Here is a 22247-nt window from a genome sequence, read left to right on the forward strand (position 1 = left end):
ATAAAGTACTTATCTAAAGGTATTGACACATATTATTTCCAGGTTTTCGGAGGCCATTTAAAATGATGCGGCAAACCAGATGTGGCCTAAATCAGATATGTATCCGATGCGACTGCAGTCTGAACAATCGGGTCGCGTTCTTCCGACTTATAAGTCATCAAAAAGCGATAAGTGTCATAATTCTTCACCAAAACAGATGGTTGCAAAATAAATAATTGACAAATAAGCAAAAACAGGCAAAAATAATGTTTTAGGAACTCAGTTAATGTTTAATTACTGTTGGCTTCGACTGCTCGCCCACACCTCTTAATATCAGAAGTTGAAGCAAATGTTTCACAAGCTTTCGAGAGCCAAAATGCATGCCCACTTCCTTCTTAATCTTCTACGTGCAATAATTCGGCTCACAAAATGTTGACTTTGATTGCACAAAATCCTCCAAATTACCACAAATGCGCAAGAACTGAGACCTACTAGAATTGGAGCCATGTTTACTTCCGTAAAGACTGCACCACGTGTGACGTCATGACGTCAGGACTGCGTGTGGATCAGATTGCGTTCACATCAGACATTGCATCTTTTTCAATGTGATTACATAAAAAGATTAGATTTGACCAAAAAATCCAACAGAGACATCTTTCCCGGCAGTGTGAACGTAGCCTAAAACTGTGTACAATTGATAACAAGTACACAAGTGGCGCAGACCACCCTATTTATTCAAGGATGAATCACATTGTGCATGTTGAATAATTCTATTTGCATCATCTCCTCCAAGTATTGTTGGCGTTCTAATAATCAGCATATATTCTGCATAATATTGATGACAAACATTCTAAAAGGATTGCAATCTTTATTTTGCTCAATTAAGAGACGCAATACTCTGTGGACAAGTTTAGTAGATTAGCTTTGAGTGTGCTCTCTAGTTTGCACATGAGTTTTTAACCTTTGACCTCGGGGCCAAACTTTTCCAAGTGCATCTTTGTTTTTTTTCTTGTAAAAATGAATAGGTATTGAAATTACCGTGTAAAATCCATAATGCTAATCAGTAGCATGTATATGGTGTATCCAATATGAATTATCGAGCTAGCACATTTGAAAAGTGGAGTCGAACTTTTGAGCGTAATTTGGTCGGTACCTATAAAAGTATGTCGTTTTATGCTCTGGCAGACAAGGTACACAAGAGCTGTGTTAAGAAGCGGACTTACACAAACAGTCCCATTATAATGTGTTTTTTAGCGAGGGCAAAGAGGTAGTGCCAAATCTATTTGTGGTGGTCCAAATAAATTAATGTATGGGAAACACTGAGGGACATTACAGATAAACACAGAATCAGTAACAGTATGGATGGTATTTTTGGAGTTAAAAGGCATTTTCTAAATGAATATTTGATATTTCGGGTAGTGCCATCACCCTTTACACAGTTTTTCTCTTAACCCAATATATCAGCACTTAAGCAAAGGTTTGTTGTGTTATTATTAGACGTTACTGGCTGGTACATATTATTATAAATTTTTGAACCAGGAGCCTGACACAAACAGCAAAAGAAAACCGGCAACAAGCATTGCTTGAAGGATACAGATACAAATTAATTAGCTAAAAGACACATGCATGTAAAGTATGTTTTACCTCGGTACACCCAGGGCTGTACAAAACAAGTCCTTGATGTCACATGGGCTGCAGAATCTACTGAATACCACCTACACAGAGAATACACAAAACATTTAATTACTGTACATGACAAAGGACTACTATTGAACACAAACAATAGAAAATACACACATTACTCAGTTTAAAACGTTAAACAATATATAAGCTATGTACTGCATTATGGTTGTCAAGCGAATTGATACTTCGATTCCAGGTCGATACCAACACGAAAAAAAATTACATCGATACCAGCTTTTATTAGTATCGTTCGTACCAAAGACTGAACAACATATTTTTCTCGGTGAGCTATTTTGATTGTTGAAAAAAAGTATCTAGTGTTTTCATATATTATTTATTTATTTGTATCAGCCTGCCACATTTACGGATTTGGTGCTTTATTTTCTCCTTTGTTCATAAACAAATGATAATGCGGCCGTATGCTTTGTAACTTGCATCGTAAGCTTCACAACACACCTAATACACACCTGAAAGACGTAGCAGAAAAGAGCATTAAAAAAAAGTGACAGATTGTGTATCTTGCATCATGCAGTTATTCGTAAAACAAATATAAGCGGTCACAAAAGGCAAAATATTCACCACGCGAGTGGGAGCCGAGATCCGACGACACAAACCCAGAGTGTGTTTTACCACAGGGTGCAGAAAACTTCCACAAAGTTGCTACCAAAAAATTATAATTTTTGTAAGTGCTAAAAATTAATTTTTGAGATAATCTTTCACCGTTTTGCAGCAACGTAAACCAGTAATGTTCAAATTGTGGCTTGGGGGCCATTTTTGAACACAGCGCTTTTGTTATGGACCGTGGCACATTGTAGCAAAGAAAAGAAGCAGAAAAAAAATAACTGGAAAAATTAAACAAAAATGTGTAACGTAATGAAAAAAAGCTGAAAAGTAGATACTAACGAGGACCTTTTTTTCCAAGATGGCGACCCTGTAGTGGCTGCTGTTGGCAAGAGCTCTGTGCTCTTGTGTCATCCTTTTGTTTTACCCTCTTGTTTTCACATGTTTTTTGTTTTTCTGCGGTGCTATTTTTGTGAACTTCTGGATCTGCCTCCCGGGAGCCTTTTGGCCATGGAGACCAGCTGCTGGGTCTCTGCCACACCAGAGTCCGTTTGGAGAGACTGGAGGAGATGTGGATGAAGAGACAGGGCTGCGGAGCTGGCGCTGAGCGCTGGGACGGACGGCCTTCACAGTGACTTGGCTGAATGAGCCAAGTCTCCTTAGACGCATCCTCACTCATCCATGCAGACTGGACACTGGCCGAGAGTTTTTGGGCGGCCGAGGGTGGAGCCGACTCTCTTGGTTGCTTTATTGGGTCTGCTTCTGTCTCTGGCCATGCTCCCCCCCCCCAGCAGACGATGGTGTGGAACACCACACAGGCCACCACAGTGTATATGTTTTTTTTTTTTTTACTTTTGTGGCTGTGTGACAGTGGCACAGTGGTTGGTTGCATCAGCTCTGCTCTTTTAATGTCTTTAATGTCCTTTGTGTTCTTTGATGCTTCCCTCTTACACATGTTTTTGTGTGCTATGGCTAAGGGGTTTTTATTTTTATTTTTTTATTCCTTGGCCTCAGTCTGGACCTCCAGAGGCCCAGGCATAGACTGATTTTTTTTTCTTCTCAGCCCCCCCCCTTCCCCAGCGTTTACCTGTTTCTCACCATTTTTGTAAGGGGTGCCGGAAGTTGTCAGACCCGTCAGCGATCCTGTTCTGTCTCCCTGTAATATTTGTCCGCACTTGAATGGGATTGTGCTGAAAATGTTAATTTCCCCTTGGGGATTATTAAAGTATTTCTGATTCTGATTTTGATTTTTTTTTTTTACATTTAAAAGCCTTCCTTGCGCTGTATGAATAAAATTGGTGTTTAAATTTTGCATACATTTTACTTCAGAGTGACCTTTTTTTTAACCTGTTTTTTGAGTCTGTCTGCAAGCAGTCCATTTGTGGAGGCGTTCCCAGATTGTGATTGAAACCACACCCCACCTTCTTAAAAAGTATCAAATCTATCTTTTAAAAAAAATTCACTTTTTAAATATATATCCTAAGGTCATTCAACTCTATTTTTTCCAGACACAGTCAAAAATCAAGTTACATTTGTTTTATATAGATTCGCTAGTCATATCATTAGATACACCTGCATACTCGCCGATAGATCAGACTAGCTGCATTAAAAAAAGCTCTCTTGACAGAATTTACAGTACCTCACTTAGGGCTGGGCAATATGGCTGAAAACTGTATCACTATATACATTTTTATATTGAACGATATCAATATTCATTGATATTTTAATGAATTATTTAAGTCTGCCAATAAATACAGTATTACAATTTCCAACTTACCAAGGGTGCTTTTTATCGGTGGAGAAGGTGTATGGTAGCCAGGTGGTAAAATATTTGCAGTAAATTTAAAGGTAATTGCAGTTTCGAGGCACTAGATGGCAGTAGTGTATAAACTATTAAACACTTCACAGAGTAGTTTGGGAAGCTGCTCATTAAACCCACACATTGGAAGTGTCAGGATGTTGCCGCATCGTCTGCATTAAACCAACAAACAAAACTAAAGACAAGTTTCTGTTATTGAGTTGATATATCAAGATATCACACTTTCTCTTCCCACTCCATGCAGATAATCCACAGCGAGACAGAAAGACACTAGTGAAGTGACAAACTAGAAAATACAAACTTGGTTGTTGAAACCGTTACCTGATTGGCTGTTAATGTGTCACTCCCATTGCTCAGTGACACTTCCTGTTTCCTGTTTAGCTGGGTTCCCAGAGTCCGATTGACTTCATGCAACGGATCTTGCTCCATAATGTCTTGTTTCTTCTGACCAAAAAATATACATATGTATCGAATATTTTATCAAACGCATTATATATTGGTATAGATTATGTGTCTATCGCGATATACAGAATATTGATATTGTTTTATCGGCCCAGCACAAACCTCACTGCATGTTGCACAACGCTGTTATTATGTGCATGTCAAAATTATGTGAACATAACACATTATAATAATTTTTTTATGTTTCCTCATTGCCTGAAGCAGAGGGGAGGAGCCCCTCTCCCTCTGGGTGAGAGGTAGAATCAATGTCTTAACAAGGACATCCGCCTCGCTGTGACGTCACAACTGCAAAACCCCTCAAAAAGAGGCATTCAAAACTGTATGGACGCCACGTTTAAATGCATGAACTTTATCATTTGATACTTTGACATTGTTCTAGCATGAGTACCCAACTTTGTAACATGCACAAATCAGAAAATACTATTTTCATCATAGGTCTCCTTTAAATATATGTTTTAGCCTTTTTATAAGCCCGTTTCATCACAAATCACATAATGATGTCACACTACCATCATATTTAGAGGATATAAAAAAAATATTGTTTGTTTTATGTATCGTACTTTAATGCTCCACGCCACTGCTATTTTGGTTAATGACTATATTTATATGCACAGTATTGTTTGTTTTGATATACTCATTCTTTTTTGAATGGATAGTTACCTCTTGGCAGCTGATTCTTGATCATTTTGTTCAAAAAGATGTTGAACTACAATGATCTCAAATACTTGACTGTTAGAAACACTTTTCAATAAAGTAGTGCATTTGAAAGTACATGGATTAAATGTCTTTATTTTTATCGTTGTATCGAATAAGTATTGAAAATCGCAGGTATCCGTATTGACTACTGAAATTCAGGTATTATGACAACCCTAGACTGCACTTCAACTTAATGAAGTGGTATTGAAGACGAGTGTGAGTTTTGAAAATAAGGTATCAGTGTTCTACGTCAACAGGCAGATCAGTACAGTCAGCAAATGGGCAAAATATATGTTCATTTCAATTCAATTGGTGGGCCAGAGATGTGAATTCGGGGAATTTGGGGGATATCACCAATGTATTTGAATGTTTTTAACATTTTAATGTTGGAATGGTTTGAATTGTTTCAACTGGTTGACAAATGTGGTAGTGAAAAGTGTCCCCAGGAGAGAAATATATACGGTATAAACCGTCGATTCTCTCTATTTGCAGGGGTTACGGTTCCCAAACGACCAGCGATTAGCAGTTCCTTCAGGATTTTGCGGCCTATTTTGTGATTGTTGCAGCCTAAAACACCTGAATTTGTGGCAGCATTTTCAGAAAGTTGTGCAAACGGTTTTAAGTTTTGAGGCTTTTTCTCCCAATAACATTGAATCAACTTGTGATTTTATGAATGTTTTATCAATGTTTTAAGTGTTCCTTATAACCTCAACCTAAAAAAGTAAAGGATTTTAACAAAAATTGTCGAAAAATTAAAAGTAGACACTAAATGTCAGTATAAGCACATACTTAGATCTCATTGTCAAATTACTGTACTTTTTTGGTAACTATAACCAGAGCCAGAGCCTTCATGGGGCCCTAAGCAAAATTTGATTTTGGGGCCCTCTATTTATGGCAATAATATTGATTGTTGATCATTCACAAAAATTGATTCCTGCCGCGTGAGTGCGCATGCTTGCTAAAGCTGCACTGCTGGGACTTCGTCTGTCCACAACTGATTACTACTACGAGGACAAACACTTATAATCGTAGTTATTTTAACGATGTGTACGAAATGATTGCAGCCTTTATTGTGTCCAAAAAAATTATCGAATTGGCCATTTCTATAGTAATAATGGGATTGCAAAGGACTATTGTTGCTTCGATGTGCACATAATAAACATTAATAAAGTGTTTGACTGTAATCATTAATTTAATGTATTTTTGGTTGCCAAGATGTAATTCAAATTAATATTTTGATACCGACACACCTCATCTCTGCATAAATTACTAGACTACCCTTAGGAGATGCCTAGATGAGATTTGTCTATCAAAACATTACTTTGAATCACTTTAATAAATACATCGAAACACTTTATCAATAATACTTATGTGCTTGAACAAAGAACAGTAATATTGCATGTAGCTTTTAAACAAGAATACAGTTGTGGTCAAAAGTTGACATACACTTGTGAAGGACATAATGTCATGGCTGTCTTGAGTTTCCAATTAACTTCTACAACTTTTATTTTTTGTGATAGAGTGATTGGAGCACATACTTGTTTGTCACAAAAAACATTCATGAAGTTTGGTTATTTTATGATTTTATTATGGGTGTACTGAAAATGTGACCAAATCTGCTGGGTCAAAAGTATACATACAGCAACATACATTATCAATTTTGGTGATGTAGAAAAGTTACAATCAAATCAAATTAGCTTCATGGCATGGCCTCTTAACTTCATGTGAGTGATTATGATTGACGACACCTATTGACTTCTCTGAGCCCATTTAAATAGGGCTCATGTAATGCAGTCATTAGACTCAGTTACAAACGCGACAATGGGAAAGTCAAAGGAACTCAGCACAGATCTGAAAAACTAATTATTGACTTGAACAAGTCAGGAAAGTCACTTGGAGGCATTTCAAAGCAGCTTAAGGTCCCAAGAGCAACTGTGTTCGTAAGTATAAAGTTCATGGCACAGTTTTGTCACTGCCACAATCAGGAAGAAAACACAAGCGATCACCTGCTGCTGAGAGAAAATTGGTAAGAAAACCACCAAAAAGCAGGTCTGCAATGAATTGGAAGCTGCTGGAACACAAGTGTCAGTGTCCACAGTCAAGTGTGTTTTGCATCGCCATGGACTGAGAGGCTACCATGCAAGAAGGAAGCCCTTGCTCCAGAAGCGACACCTTAAGGCTCGTCTAAAGTTTGCTGCTGATCACATGGACAAAGATAAGACCTTCTGGAGGAAAGTTCTGTGGTCAGATGAAACAAAAATTGAGCTGTTTGGCCACAACACCTAGCAATATGTTTGGAGGAGAAAAGCTTAGGCCTTTAATCCCAGGAACACCACACCTACCGTCAAGCATGGTGGTGGTAGTATTATGCTCTGGGCCTGTTTTGCTGCCAATGGAACTGGTGCTTTACAGAGAGTAAATGGGACAATGAAAAAGGAGGATTACCTCCAAATTCTTCAGGACAACCTAAAATCATCAGCCCAGAGGTTGGGTCTTGGGCGCAGTTGGGTGTTCCAACAGGACAATGACCCCAAACCCCAAAAGTGGTAAAGGAATGGCTAAATCTGGCTAGAGTTAAGGTTTTAGAATGGCCTTCCCAAAGTCCTGACTTAAACCCCATTGAGAACATGTGGACAATGCTGAAGAAACAAATCCATGTCAGAAAACCAACAAATTTAGCTGAACTGCCCCAACTTTGTCAAGAGGAGTAGTCAAAAATTCAACCAGAAGCTTGCCAGAAGCTTGTGGATGGCTACCAAAAGCGCCTTATTGCAGTGAAACTTGCCAAGGGGCATGTAACCAAATATTAACATTGCTGTATGTATACTTTTGACACAGCAGATTTGGTCACATTTTCAGTAGACCCATATTAAATTCATAAAAGAACCAAACTTTTTTGTGACAAACAAGTATGTGCTCCAATCACTCTAGCACAAAAAAACAAGAGTTGTAGAAATTATTGGGGCGGTATAGCTCGGTTGGTAGAGTGGCCGTGCCATCAACCTGAGGGTTGCAGGTTCGATCCCCGCTTCCGCCATCCTAGTCACTGCCGTTGTGTCCTTGGGCAAGACACTTTACCCACCTGCTCTCAGTGCCACCCACACTGGTTTAAATGTAACTTAGATATTGGGTTTTCACTATGTAAATCGCTTTGAGTCACTAGAGAAAAGCGCTATATAAATATAATTCACTTCACTTCACTTATTGGAAACTCAAGACAGCCATGACATTATGTTCCCTATGTCTAGCATTAAAAGATTACAGTTGGTACAAAATGCGGCTGCAAGGCTTTTGACAAAAACAAGAAAGTTTGATCATATTACGCCTATACTGGCTCACCTGCACTGGCTTCCTGTGCACTTAAGATGCGACTTTAAGGTTTTACTACTTACGTATAAAATACTACACGGCTTAGCTCCAGCCTATCTCGCCGATTGTATTGTACCATATGTCCCGACAAGAAATCTGCGTTCAAAGAACTCCGGCTTATTAGTGATTCCCAGAGCCAAAAAAAAGTCTGCGGGCTATAGAGCGTTTTCTATTCGGGCTCCAGTACTCTGGAATGCCCTTCCGGTAACAGTTAGAGATGCTACGTCAGTAGAAGCATTTAAGTCCCATCTTAAAACTCATTTGTATAATCTAGCCTTTAAATAGACCCCCCTTTTTTTAGACCAGTTGATCTGCCGTTTCTTTTCTTCTCTCCTCTTCTCCCCTGTCCCTTGCGAGGGGGAGTTGCATAGGTCCGGTGGCCATGGATGAAGTGCTGGCTGTCCAGAGTCGGGACCCCGGGTGGACCACTAGCCTGTGCATCGGTTGGGGACATCTCTGCGCTGCTGACCCGTCTCCGCTCGGGATGGTTTCCTGTTGGCCCCGCTGTGGACTGGACTCCCGCTGATGTGTTGGATCCACTGTGGACTGGACTTTCACAATATTATGTCAGACCCACTCGACATCCATTGCTTTCGGTCTCCCCTAGAGGGGGGGGGGGTTACCCACATATGCGGTCCTCTCCAAGGTTTCTCATAGTCATTCACCGACGTCCCACTGGGGTGAGTTTTTCCTTGCCCGTATGTGGGCTCTGTACCGAGGATGTCGTTGTGGCTTGTACAGCCCTTTGAGACACTTGTGATTTAGGGCTATATAAATAAACATTGATTGATTGATGTTCTTTACAAGTGTATATAAACTTTTGACCACGACTCACAAAGCAGCGGGAGTAATAGATTTAACTTACAGTCTTTTTTTTTTTATTGAAACTTTTATTAGTAGATTGCACAGTACAGTACATATTCCATAGACCACTAAATGGCATACTTGCCAACCCTCCCAAATTTTCTGGGAGACTCACGAATTTCAGTGCCTCTCCCGAAAATCTCCCGGGACTGGAAATCGGGAATTTCTCCCGATTTCCAGCCGGACTTAAGGCACGCCACCTCCAGGTCCGTGCGGACCTGAGTGAGGACAGCCTGTCGTCAGGTCTGCTTGGCCAACCAAAAAGTAACCACAGAACACTATTACCGTATAGTGTTCTGTGGTTACTTTTTGGTTGGCCAACGGTTTACGTTGTATTGCGGACCCTGACGGCAAGTGTGGGAGTCTTTTTTTTTAATTTTTTTTATAAACCTTTATTTATACATTTCAACATTTACAAAACAGTTGAAAATAATAATCAAAGTAAATACAAAAACAGTACAAAACAGTACAAAAACAGCACAAAGCATCACCAGGGGGTTGTAAATTCAAAGTAACTAAAATAGAATACAATATATATATATATATATATATAATAAACAAAGTGCAAAGCCATAGGCTCACTCAATTTCAGTAAATAACTTAAATCTGGAACACAGCATCATCGTTTTCACAGCTTTTTGGTTGTTAGAGGTAGAAAGTGCTTTAATGTAGAGTTCTAAATATTTTTTAAAGGCACAAAAAACTGGTCGGGCATTGAGAAACTTACATTTATGAATATAAAACTTAGCCAATAGTATAATGAGGTTGCAAAGGTAAAATTCCTTTTCAAATTTTTTTTCATACAGTGTAAATCCAAATAGCATATCTTTAATGCAAGTGTGGGAGTTGGTTCAGAAGTATGAATTAAGGAGACGTAACTTTGTCACCTCGCCTGGTTATTGACTCCAACCTAGAATATTACACTGCCCATACCTACGCTCCTTCAAAGGCTGTGCTACTGGCTGCAAAGCATTGCACTTTCAAATACAACAATGAGTAGAGAGGAGTGTTATGTGAGTATATGTGTAAAAAATGAACACTGAAATTAGTATAGTATTATATTATATTATATATATATATATATATATATATATATATATATATATATATATATATATATATATAGCTAGAATTCACTGAAAGTCAAGTATTTATTTATTTATTTAATTTATATATATATATATATATATATATATATATATATATATATATATATATATATATATATATATATATATATATATATATATATATATATATATATATATATATATATATATATATATATAAAAGAAATACTTACATTTCAGTGAATTCTAGCTATAAATATACTCCTCCCCCCTTAACACCGCCCCCCGGGGACCCACCCCGACCACCTCAAACCCCCACCCTCTTTCAAAGTGCGCCGTTAAAGGCCTACTGAAACCTACTACTACCGACCACGCAGTCTGATAGTTTATATATCAATGATGAAATCTTAACATTGCAACACATGCCAATACGGCCGGGTTAACTTATAAAGTGACTTTTAAAACTTCCCGGGAAATATCCGGCTGAAACGTCGCGGTATGATGACGTATGCGCGTGACGAAGTCAGAGTAACGGAAGTTATGGTACCCGTAGAATCCTATACAAAAAGCTCTGTTTTCATTTCATAATTCCACAGTATTTTGGACATCTTTTGCAATTTGTTTAATGAACAATGAAGGCTGCAAAGAAGACAGTTGTAGGTGGGATCGGTGTATTAGCAGCGGACTACAGCAACACAACCAGGAGGACTTTGTTGGAGCGCTAGCCGCGCTAGCCGCGCTAGCCGCGCTAGCCGTGCTAGCCGCGCTAGCCGTGCTAGCCGTGCTAGCCGCCGACCTCACCTTGACTTCCTACGTCTCCGGGCCGCCAAACGCATCGGGTGAAGTCCTTCGTCCTTCTGCCGATCGCTGGAACGCAGGTGAGCACGGGTGTTGATGAGTAGATGAGGGCTGGCTGGCGTAGGTGGAGAGCTAATGTTTTTAGCATAGCTCTGTGAGGTCCCGTTGCTAAGTTGCTAAGTTAGCTTCAATGGCGTCGTTAGCACAGCATTGTTAACCTTCGCCAGCCTGGAAAGCATTAACCGTGTATTTACATGTCCACGGTTTAATAGTATTGTTGATTTTCTATCTATCCTTCCTTCTATCCTTTATTTTTTTGTTTCTATATGCAGTTAAAGCACGATGCTATCACGTTAGCTCGTAGCTAAAGCATTTCGCCGATGTATTGTCGTGGAGATAAAAGGCACTGAATGTCCATTTTGCGTTCTCGACTCTCATTTTCAAGAGGATATAGTATCCGAGGTGGTTTAAAATACAAATCCGTGATCCACAATAAAAAAAGGAGAGTGTGGAATCCAATGAGCCAGCTTGTACCTAAGTTACGGTCAGAGCGAAAAAAGATACAACCATCACTGTCTCTCAAGTCCTTCACTGTAACGTTCCTCATCTACGAATCTTTCATCCTCGCTCAAATTAATGGGGTAATCATCACTTTCTCGGTCCGAATCTCTCTCGCTCCATTGTAAACAATGGGGAAGTGTGAGGAATACTAGCTCCTGTGACGTCACGCTACTTCCGGTACAGGCAAGGCTTTTTTTTATCAGCGAGCAAAAGTTGCGAACTTCATCGTCGATTTTCTCTATTAAATCCTTTCAGCAAAAATATGGCAATATCGCGAAATGATCAAGTATGACACATAGAATGGATCTGCTATTCCCGTTTAAATAAAAAAAAATCATTTCAGTAGGCCTTTAAAGAGCTGTGATTGGATATACTCTAAACTTGTCCCACCCATCGACAAGAGAAAATTAATTATGATTGAATTTTGTTTCTGTTTACCTTTTCAGCTCGTTTTTATACTTAACAAAATTGTCAGTTAATTGTGTTCTCGTCTTAGTCAATGTGCCTTTGCATTTGATTAAATATCGTCCTATTTTTTCCTGCTACGAAGTAAAAAATAAATAAATAAAATAAAATACACAGCTCCCAGCCCAGGGCGGGCACGGGCACGGCTGACTCTGTGGTCGAGCACAGCCAGGGCCGTGTTAGGTAAAACTGTGTTGGGAACAGGGGGAGGGGTGAACCATTGTGTAATTTGTAATTTAATAATCTAATAAAAAGGCTAAATAAACATTATCCATCTATTCAAAGACAAATATTTTTGTTTATTATTAGTATCAACGTGTCAGGTTTTTCTCACTACATGATGCCTTAGCTCTATTTTGACATTTTTCAAGTTTTTTTTTTCAGTGAGTGCCATAAAAAAAGCGCCACATTTTAGCAAGTGTTTATGTTATTGGAACACTGACAAAGTCAGCAATTAAATAAAGGACCAGTCACCATCCCAGAAGACAAATGGAAAGGCACTATAAACAAGTTGTGGCAAAGTTCCCTACACATCGATTATTAGATCGCCTGCTGCATGTTTTCTCTCCTCCTTGACACTTTCAGAGTCAGAGATGGTAAGTGAAGGAGCGATCAGTGACACAACTAGGGCTGCAACTAACGATTAAATTGATAATCGATTAATCTGTCGATTATTACTTCGATTAATCGATTAATAATCGGATAAAAGAGACAAACTACATTTCTATCCTTTCCAGTATTTTATTGGGAAAAAAACAGCATACTGGCACCATACTTATTTTAATTATTGTTTCTCAGCTGTTTGTACATGTTGCAGTTTATAAAGGTTTATTAAAAAAAAAAAAAATAAATAAAATAAAATAAAATGAAAAAATTGCCTCTGCGCATGCGCATAGCATAGATCCAACGAATCGATGACTAAATTAATCGCCAACTATTTTTATAATCGATTTTAATCGATTTAATCGATTAGTTGTTGCAGCCCTAGACACAACCCTGTCTTGCGCTTTCAAAATAAAAGCAAAATCAAATATTTTTCTCCTTTTGGATGTATTGTCCACATCTGTCTAACAGCAATGCGGTTTTCAACACACCGAGACTCCATGGAAGTGAAGCGAAAAAAATCAGGTAAAACGAAGCGATCGGCTGAAACAAGCCCGGGAAATGTTTGTTATTGTTAATGAAACAAATAACGTTAATGTTTCTTTCAGTTCAACATGGTGATGGAGTTTTGTGCTCATACACAACGATTAAAATTTGTGATAGAATTTGAGTAATTGTGCAGCCCAACATCACACTTCAACATCTCTGTCATGTAAAATGCTGCCTCTTTGCTAGTTCGACATTGCAAATGAGGATATTGTCTTAATTGCCTTACCCTGGATAAACAAAGGTTGAATAAATATATAAATACATGTAAACTCCATTATCTGGAATGCTTTGCGCCGTAGAAGGCCCCTGGAAGTACAGGTAGGTACTGAGCTACACTGGAAGATGACAACTGTGCTGTTTGCGCAGGAAAAAGTGGAGTATGTTACTGTTCCTACTTCGTCTACACAAGAAGCAAGTTTTGGTGATATAGGTAATGTGCACGTTTGAGCGCCGTTAAGAGACAAATTTGATTGGCAAAAATGACACTGATTGGTCAACATATCCTGGGAAGTTGCGGGCATTGGACAAGTTGCGAGGCCACATATAATTTTCGGTAATGGCATGATTGCAACTCGCAAATTCCTGGAAGGAGCAGAATAACAAATGAACGTAAGTAATTGAGACCCACTTAAAAATGTCTGTTTTTGATGCTTTACATTTAATGCTTATCACATATTTACAAATATTTTACCAACTTAGGGTGAATTCAACATATTTTCTGCGCTGACTTTTGGCGGAAACAACTAAAAACAACATTATGGAATAAATAAAAAATTACAAAATTGCTGGCTCACCTCTTTACGTACAGTATTTGTATTTATATATTTCTTGTCAATGTGCTCAAAAACATCTAATTTTAAAATACATGTACTCATGCAGTGATTCTCAAACTGTGGTACACAGCCTCCAACTAGTGGTATGCCAAATAATAATTTGATTAAAATACAGTGTTTTATTTCCCTATATTCAAACACATTGTTACTGTTCTAATTGTGTGTGATGTTACAGTGGCCAAAATATTAAATATACTTCTATACAAATAAAACCTCTGCCTTGTTTTTAATGAATACTTAGCCCAACTACACTACTGTATTTTAATGTTGGTCATTATGATGGTACTTGTAGAGTCAGGTTTTTTCAGATGTGCTAATGTATTAAAGTAAATGACTTCCAAGTGTAGCATAGGATAATATATCAAATAAACATTTAAGATTAAAATGTACATATTTTGTGAATGATAATGCCTCAGAACGGATACCATGGCAATGACATTTGACACGGCTGCCAAAGCGTGCGCAGTGAGGACTTAAAAGGAAAGGATGTGGGGCTTAAAAAAGAATGGCCAAAAACTACTTGCGGAGTCTGGCATTGGCAGCCGGCTGCAGGTGGAAGTGACAAGTACTAGTGGTTATTAGACAGCGAGTATTGCTTGACAGTGCGTCCTGGAAGTGACATCACACCAGCTGCTAACTCATATTTCTAGTTCACAACATCGATCGGGGATTTTTGCCTGTAGCAGGTAACTTTGGGCATGAGGGAACATACACCTCGGAGTGACCACAGTCGGTCGGGTCATTCATCTTGAAAGCATCGGTTTTGGCAACATTGGAATCGACATTGTTTTTAACTGTGATAACGGAGTGAAAATGAGAAGTCTACTGGGATTTGAACAACACGCAACAAGATGTAGATTGCATTGCAGATTTTAAGTAGCATTCAAAGCATCCACAAAAGTGCGCAGACAAAAGCAATCTATCACACAACTGTGCCACAAGGTTGCGATGTAACGGTACATGTATTCATAATCGTATTTCTCGCAACGGAACCATCGTTTGGTACAGAGGTATACTAATTTCCTACACAGTACACATTAAGTGTGGGACAGGAAATGTTTCAACATATATAGTGCTGCCTATCCAGGTCGTTAAATGCATTCCCAGCTCACTGAATCGATCACAACTGGACTGTTCAGATTGTCAGAAGATACTTTGCCTCTCATCCGCGCAGGAATCAACTGAAAAGCTACTTGATAAAGCTTCAATCCATCCATCTGTTTTCTACTGTGTCTCTGTCTCGATGTCGCGGCGGGCCTGGAACCTAGCCAGCTGCACTTGGGCGGAAGGCAGTGTACACCTGGGACAAGTGGCCACGTCATAAACCGTCATCCAGAAAAGATATTTGAAGCCAGCAAAGCTGAACATCAGTTTGTGAGGTAATTTCAATATTAAAAGTTAGATTGTTAGTTAACCTTTTTGAGAAACAGCATTTTCCAAACATAATTAAAAACATGTCCACTGCATCTCATCAAGTAAATGTTAAAATACACTAAAGTTGAACATAATTATTTTACACTTGTTGTACTGGAATTGTAATTTATGTTGTACTGAAACTGTAATTTATGTTTTTAAATATTTTGAACAGTGAGTGTTCCTGCACAATTATTTGCACTTAAAAATACATGTTTGTAGTTATAATGTTTATGATTGATAATGATAAAAACATTATTATATGTGTTCAATTGCTGTAAGTGTGTTTATCCTACACATTCCTGCCACTTTATTTTACACATTATGGCATCTTTTTTTTGGACATATACCACAATAATATCATACCGTGGCCTTGATGTGATAATGTTGTACCTGAGATCTTGATACAGTTACATACCTATATTATACTGAAGCAGAACGAGTCCATAAACGCAACCAAGGATGTTAAAATAATATCCTAACGGCGGACGTTTATCTATGAAGACATGGTGAAGCTAAAAATGGTGTGTCTAACGGAGAAGCAGATCAAAAAGATTTCTTAGAAGTCCGCTTAAATGCTATACATTATTATTACAATACTTCATAAAACTACTGCATAGTTGTTTGTAGGACATCCTATTGCATTGTATTGTAATATTTATCTATAGCACTATAGCATCAGCAGCATTGCTAAGTGCTAAACATACAAACTAAACATAATAAACCACAATGAAACAAACACTGTACAATTACCACTCTCGCTGGGATGCCGACTGACAGAACGCTCACTTAATTCCTTTTAGATAAAGATTCCATCACAATCCTCACGATGGTTTAAAAAAGTTACCGCAACTTCATCTTTTATGCCATTTCGGGGGATGTCCAAGTCACCCAGCCTCTCTGTCCATGGCCACCTTAGTCTTCTACCAGGTAAGAGATGCATGAATCATAATCTAGAATTTACTTTTAGCAAGTCTGGGATGAAGCAGAAGCGGCCACCGGCTTAGTGTGTCAACAATAGCAGCGTAAGCGAGCATTAGCTCACTGCTATCAATGCGCCGCTAAAATAGGCCGCCTGCGTTGGCGCTTATAATAACAATATCACTCATATTTGGTTAATTTTCAGGTCATGAGAATGTTTTTAGAGGGTATAATGGGCGCAATAGAGGACCCTCGCTCTGTTGACTCAATTGTTAGCTATTTATTTACAATTTCAAATGCACAAAAAAGCCAATAATACGCATTTGCGTTCTTGTCTTACATTAGGATTGTGAATGATAAACATCACATCTCTTTCCAATTTTTGCGTATTTCCAGCATGACTAAACTGTTAATATGGTCAGAGTGCAGAAGTGTTACTCCAGTGACGTAGAATCTACGGAAATTGCAGAAGATATTTGGCGCGTAGTATTCAAAATGGCCGACTGAATTTGTGGCATTTTGCGATGTTTAGACGGTATTTTTACTTGCTTTGCGGATTGTAAATACAATTGGATATGGTTTAATGGATACAATGAAACACAATTAAGCAGAAAAAGTAAAATTGTTTTTCCACTTTACTGGTACGAGCGGTGTTACAAAACCTATGTAACTCATATCCTGAGGTACCGCTGTGTTTATTATCTGCTCATTGTTTTCTGTTCATAAAACCCATACTCTCAATTCTTTATGGTGCTCAGGCCTGGTTTGCTGGCTAATCAAGCACCGTAACACCATGGTCATTGAACTGGAATCAGCATCTCCATAAAGTTTGTCAGCAGAAAGAAACATGGAGTGCTGTGTTGACTGTGGACTTGAGAAAACACAGTAGATAAACACTAGCAGGTGACATAGCCGCCCAAATCATCACAGACTGTGAAAACGTCAAACCAGACTTGAAGCAACATGGATTCTGTGAATCTCTACTCTTTTCCCACACTCTGGGACCTTGATTTCCAAATGACATGCAAAATGTAGTTTCATCTGAAAAGAGGACTTTGGACCACTGAACAACAGTGCAGTTGTTTTCCTTTACATTTCAGGTAAGACGCTTTTGACATTGTCTATGCTGCAGAAGTGGCTTGACACGAGGAATTTGTAGTCCTTGTCAAGGATCGGTCTGTTTGTACTGATTCCAGTCTTATTGCACACCTTATGAGGTTCTTCCTAATTCTTGATTGGATTTTGATAACAATCTTCTCGAGGCTGCGTTTATTCCTTTTGCTGGTGAACTTTTTCCTTCACCACTTCTTTACTTCCAATAAACATTCTATGGATATGCTGGATATAGCACTCCAGCAGCTTCTTTAGCAATCACCTTTTGTGGCTTACTCTCCTTGTGGAGGCTGTCAATGACTGTCTAATGGACATCTGTCAAGTCAGCAGTTATCCCCACAATTGTGAAGCCTACTGACAGACAGAGAGACCATGTGACAGGAAACCTTTGCAGGTGTTTGGAGTTAAGCAGCTGATTAGGGCGTGACTCTTTTCTACATTGACATTTTTTACAATATTAAAATTTTCTGAGAAACTGAATGTTGGGTTTCTAGTATCTGTAAGCCATAACCATCAAACTTGACAGAAATAAAGGTTTGACATATTTCAATATGTAATACATTTCTTTGATTTTCTAAAATTAACACAAAAAATATTGAACTTTTACTTGTTATCCTAATTTGTTCACATGTATGTAGACGCGCAAAGAAAGCGGATAAACCGAAAGCAGCGTGCTGCCATTGTTCAGTCTAGATCAGTGATTCTCAAACTGTGGTACGCGTACTACTAGTCAGAGCCGTGAATAGGAAGAGTATGGCCAACTTGGTTTCAAAGTTGGTAGCAAACATGGCGCCCTGTTGTCGGGGGCTTTTGACCAATCGATTATGAAATCCTCTGACCATACTCTCTCTGATTGGTCAAAAGCCCCTCACGTGACTTCAGGGCACCATGTTTGCTAATAACTTTAAAACGGAGTTGGCCATACTCTCTCAATATACGACTCCGCCACTAGTGGTACGAGGGCTCCATCTAGTGGTATGCCAAAGAATCATTTAATTAAAATATTTTAACACAGTGTTACTGTTCAAACTGTGTGTAATGTTACAGTGGCCAAAAATATTAAATATACTTGTTAAATAAAACCTATGCCTTGTTTTAATAAATATTTAGGCCAACTACGCTACTGTAATTTAATGTTGGTTATTACAGTGGCACTTGGAGAGCCAAGTTTTTTCTGAGGTGGTCTAGATCAGTGGTTTTTAACCTTTTTGGAGGTACCGAACCCCACCAGTTTCATATGCGCATTCACCGAACCCTTCTTTAGTGAAAAATAAAATGGTTTTTTTTTTCAAATTCAAGACAAAGTTATGTTTTTTTACTGGTGCACAAAATGAACTGTGCACGAGCATCACCTTGTTCAAAGAACAAAACCAACACAGTACATGAACTCACAAGAAATTACACACCTGGAAATCAGATGGAAATTAGAGGGAACATTGGGGGTATCCATAATATGCCGATAGGGAGAAGTTTTTATTTTCATGATGAGATGGGTGTGTCTTGACCTCCGCAGCAGAGGCTCCGCCGAACCCCTGAGGCCGACTCACCGAACCCAGGTTAAGAACCACTGGTCTAGATTAAGGGCTACACGCTAATTAAAATGGTTTTTATTTTATTAGAGAATTACCTGCTAGCAATTTGCATTATTTAATGTTTCATTTAAATATAATGTATTATGAACGATATTAACACAAACATGATTTGTTCCCTTACTGTACTGCTAATCGACTAAAATCCCCTTTGACTGCATCTTCTCCCCGCCATCTTTGTTGTTGTTTTTAGCGTTTTCGTAGCGAGTCTACTGACAGATTAGGTTCGAACTATACGCTACCTTGTATTAGAAATGGCAACAGCGGAGGATGCATGTGCATGTGCGAGCCTGTCTGCCCCACAAAGAGAAGGATAGGGAAACAGAAGGATCTTATTGACTACAATGCCGGACAGAGCAAAACATCCATCCATCCATCCATCCATCCATTTTCTACCGCTTGTCCCGTTCGGGGTCGCGGGGGATGCTGTAGCCTATCTCAGCTGCATTCGGGCGGAAGGCGGGGTACACCCTGGACAAGTCGCAGATTGGGTAAATGTATACCATATATGGATAATCCACTGACGTCACACTTGGAAAAAACGCCACCTATTGGGCAAATTCCAAACAGCTCGTTTCCCGGAAGAATGAAGAAAAGTTTTGTAAATATCTCCTCAAATATCTTCGCAATGCCGCCATTGTTTGATTTCAAATTTATGCAGATCTCAAATACACAACAGCAGGTACCAATAGGTAGGGAACGTTGATTTTGCATAATAAAGCCCCTTTAATGCATTCCTAGCATTCTACCGTTACACCAATTATTATAATGATTGGTCACATTGCTGGAAAGAGGTAAGAATACATTTTTAAATCAGATTAGTCACAGTAAATTATTCGCTTGCATAACCCCAAAATTTTTGACACATATGCAATTTTTTTTAAATGCTTCACATGAATGCACGTCATTTATTTTCTCACGATACGATACTTGCAACATGATACAAATCAGTATTGTGATATGGTGATATATTGCGATATTCTACATAGTTGACTGAAAACATGAAATGCAGATTAAAATACAAGATTTATTAATTTACATTAGATAACCATAATACGTTATTGGACAAACTGAGTAAAACAATATTTTTATTCAAATGATCCTTTTTCATTTATTGCTACTGCACAGAAAGTGCATAAAGTTTCTTGCCTCTTAAATGTCAAAAAAATGTTTTACTTCTTAACGGTCAACTTCTTGTACTGCCTTGCTCACCACTAACCCCGCACAGCAAGGCAGCATTACATCGACACTGTGCAGAAATTGTCCAAAAGGTACAATGTAAAATAAAAAACTACAATAAAACCGATATTGTTAGAAAAAGTATTGCAATATATTGCAATATCAATATTGTTTTCCGACCCTTGGGTGACAGTATTATCTAAAGTCCTGGCAGGGTTTATTTTGGAGTGAAATTTGGAGTCTCTTCACTCATCTTTGTACTGATGTATGCATTGACCTGATCACTGACCTTATAACAACCCACAACACCTTTCAGGTAACCATCCATGCATTTGAGTGACAGACTGGAAAATATTAATAATGATAATAATAATAATATTAATGGTATTAATTAAATAAAGATGTCTTGATGGAGCGGTCAATGTGAACCCCAGACCCTCCTGTACAAGGATTACCTAAAAAATATGTTTATTAGGATAAAATTAATTAATTACAATGATAAAATAAGCATTCCTCTGGAAAAAAAAAGATCTGTTTTCACTCATTGGCTTGCACCATAAAGGATTGGTCTGTTTTAGCAAAGAAACTTTGTTAGAAGTTATTTATTTTTGCTGCAAAATTTGTACAGAATTATCAAAATTTTATTTTTGTAATGATTGTGCATTTTTCCAATTGAGAGTTTCATTTTGGTTGTTAGAAACGATTCAATTGCAAATCAGCAAAATGGATATTTCAGGAAAAGTTCCTCAAAAAACATTGATTTATTAAAAACAAGGAAAAATTAGATATCTGTTTTTGTGCATCGACTCTTTATATTACTCATTATTGATCAAAACGCACAACACTGTTATAAATATTACTTCTATCAATGGTAATATTGATAGAACTCATAACTCAAGGTATGCTCGCAACTTGAAGCATAACAAAAAGCAGATAGGGGTTCCTTTTCAAATTACTCAAAGTTAAGGTACTCTTAAATTGAGGTTAGGGCTGGGCGATTATATGATTGTGATCGTTGATCGCGATTAATTTGAGTTCAATTACGATGATCCACTGTTTGCAAATTTCCTCCTACCGCGCGCAAGTCAGGCTTGTCACGACGTAATTATTGTTTGAAACAACATTTAGAAGGAGCAGCGGCTTTAGTGACAGGCTTTAGTTTCACCATCTGCTACCGTTTACCAGTAATGCTGCCCTGAATGCAGACTTGCAGGCACTCACAGGAGTCTTTAATAGTCCAGACTGGGAGAATAAACACACACTAATTTAATCAGTAAAAGGCATTTTTATACCTAAATATTTTTTAATGTGTTAATGTGTATTTTTGTTATTCAACTCCTCTGATATAACATGCACTAAAAACTCTGTATAGTCAATCATTTTTTAGTTTGTGGATAAAAAATAATCATTAAACTTGTTTGATGTGTTGGTACACATTATTTTACAGTACCTCAAGTTCAAACTGCACTTTAATGAAATTGTATTCAATATAAGATACAGAATTTGAGTTTTAAAAACCCCACAATGTAGGTCACCGCTTGTTGTTTGCCAAAGCACTGGTGAGAAGCACTGATGTATACAAGTAATTAAAGGATACAATTAATAATTTACCATTTGAAAGTGTTTTTTAGTAAAATTTTAACTTGAAATAAACGTTTTGTAGTATTCAGTACACCACTGATTGTTTGTTTACAGCAGAATGAAGTTTGTGATGACAAGC

General features: G+C 38.1%; 1 protein-coding gene across 2 annotated transcripts in view; it reads right to left on the reverse strand.

The window, feature by feature from the left end:
- The window catches only part of pde9aa (phosphodiesterase 9aa), a 140331-nt gene that overhangs the window by 98814 nt on the left and 19270 nt on the right, over positions 1-22247 (reverse strand). For both annotated transcript variants that reach the window (XM_062067735.1, XM_062067736.1), the window contains exon 2: positions 1624-1694. In XM_062067735.1, the coding sequence (XP_061923719.1) occupies positions 1624-1694 (71 nt within the window). The remainder of the gene's footprint in view (positions 1-1623; positions 1695-22247) is intronic.

This window comes from Entelurus aequoreus, linkage group LG13, assembly GCF_033978785.1.
Source record: "Entelurus aequoreus isolate RoL-2023_Sb linkage group LG13, RoL_Eaeq_v1.1, whole genome shotgun sequence".
NCBI classification, from domain to species: domain Eukaryota; kingdom Metazoa; phylum Chordata; class Actinopteri; order Syngnathiformes; family Syngnathidae; genus Entelurus; species Entelurus aequoreus.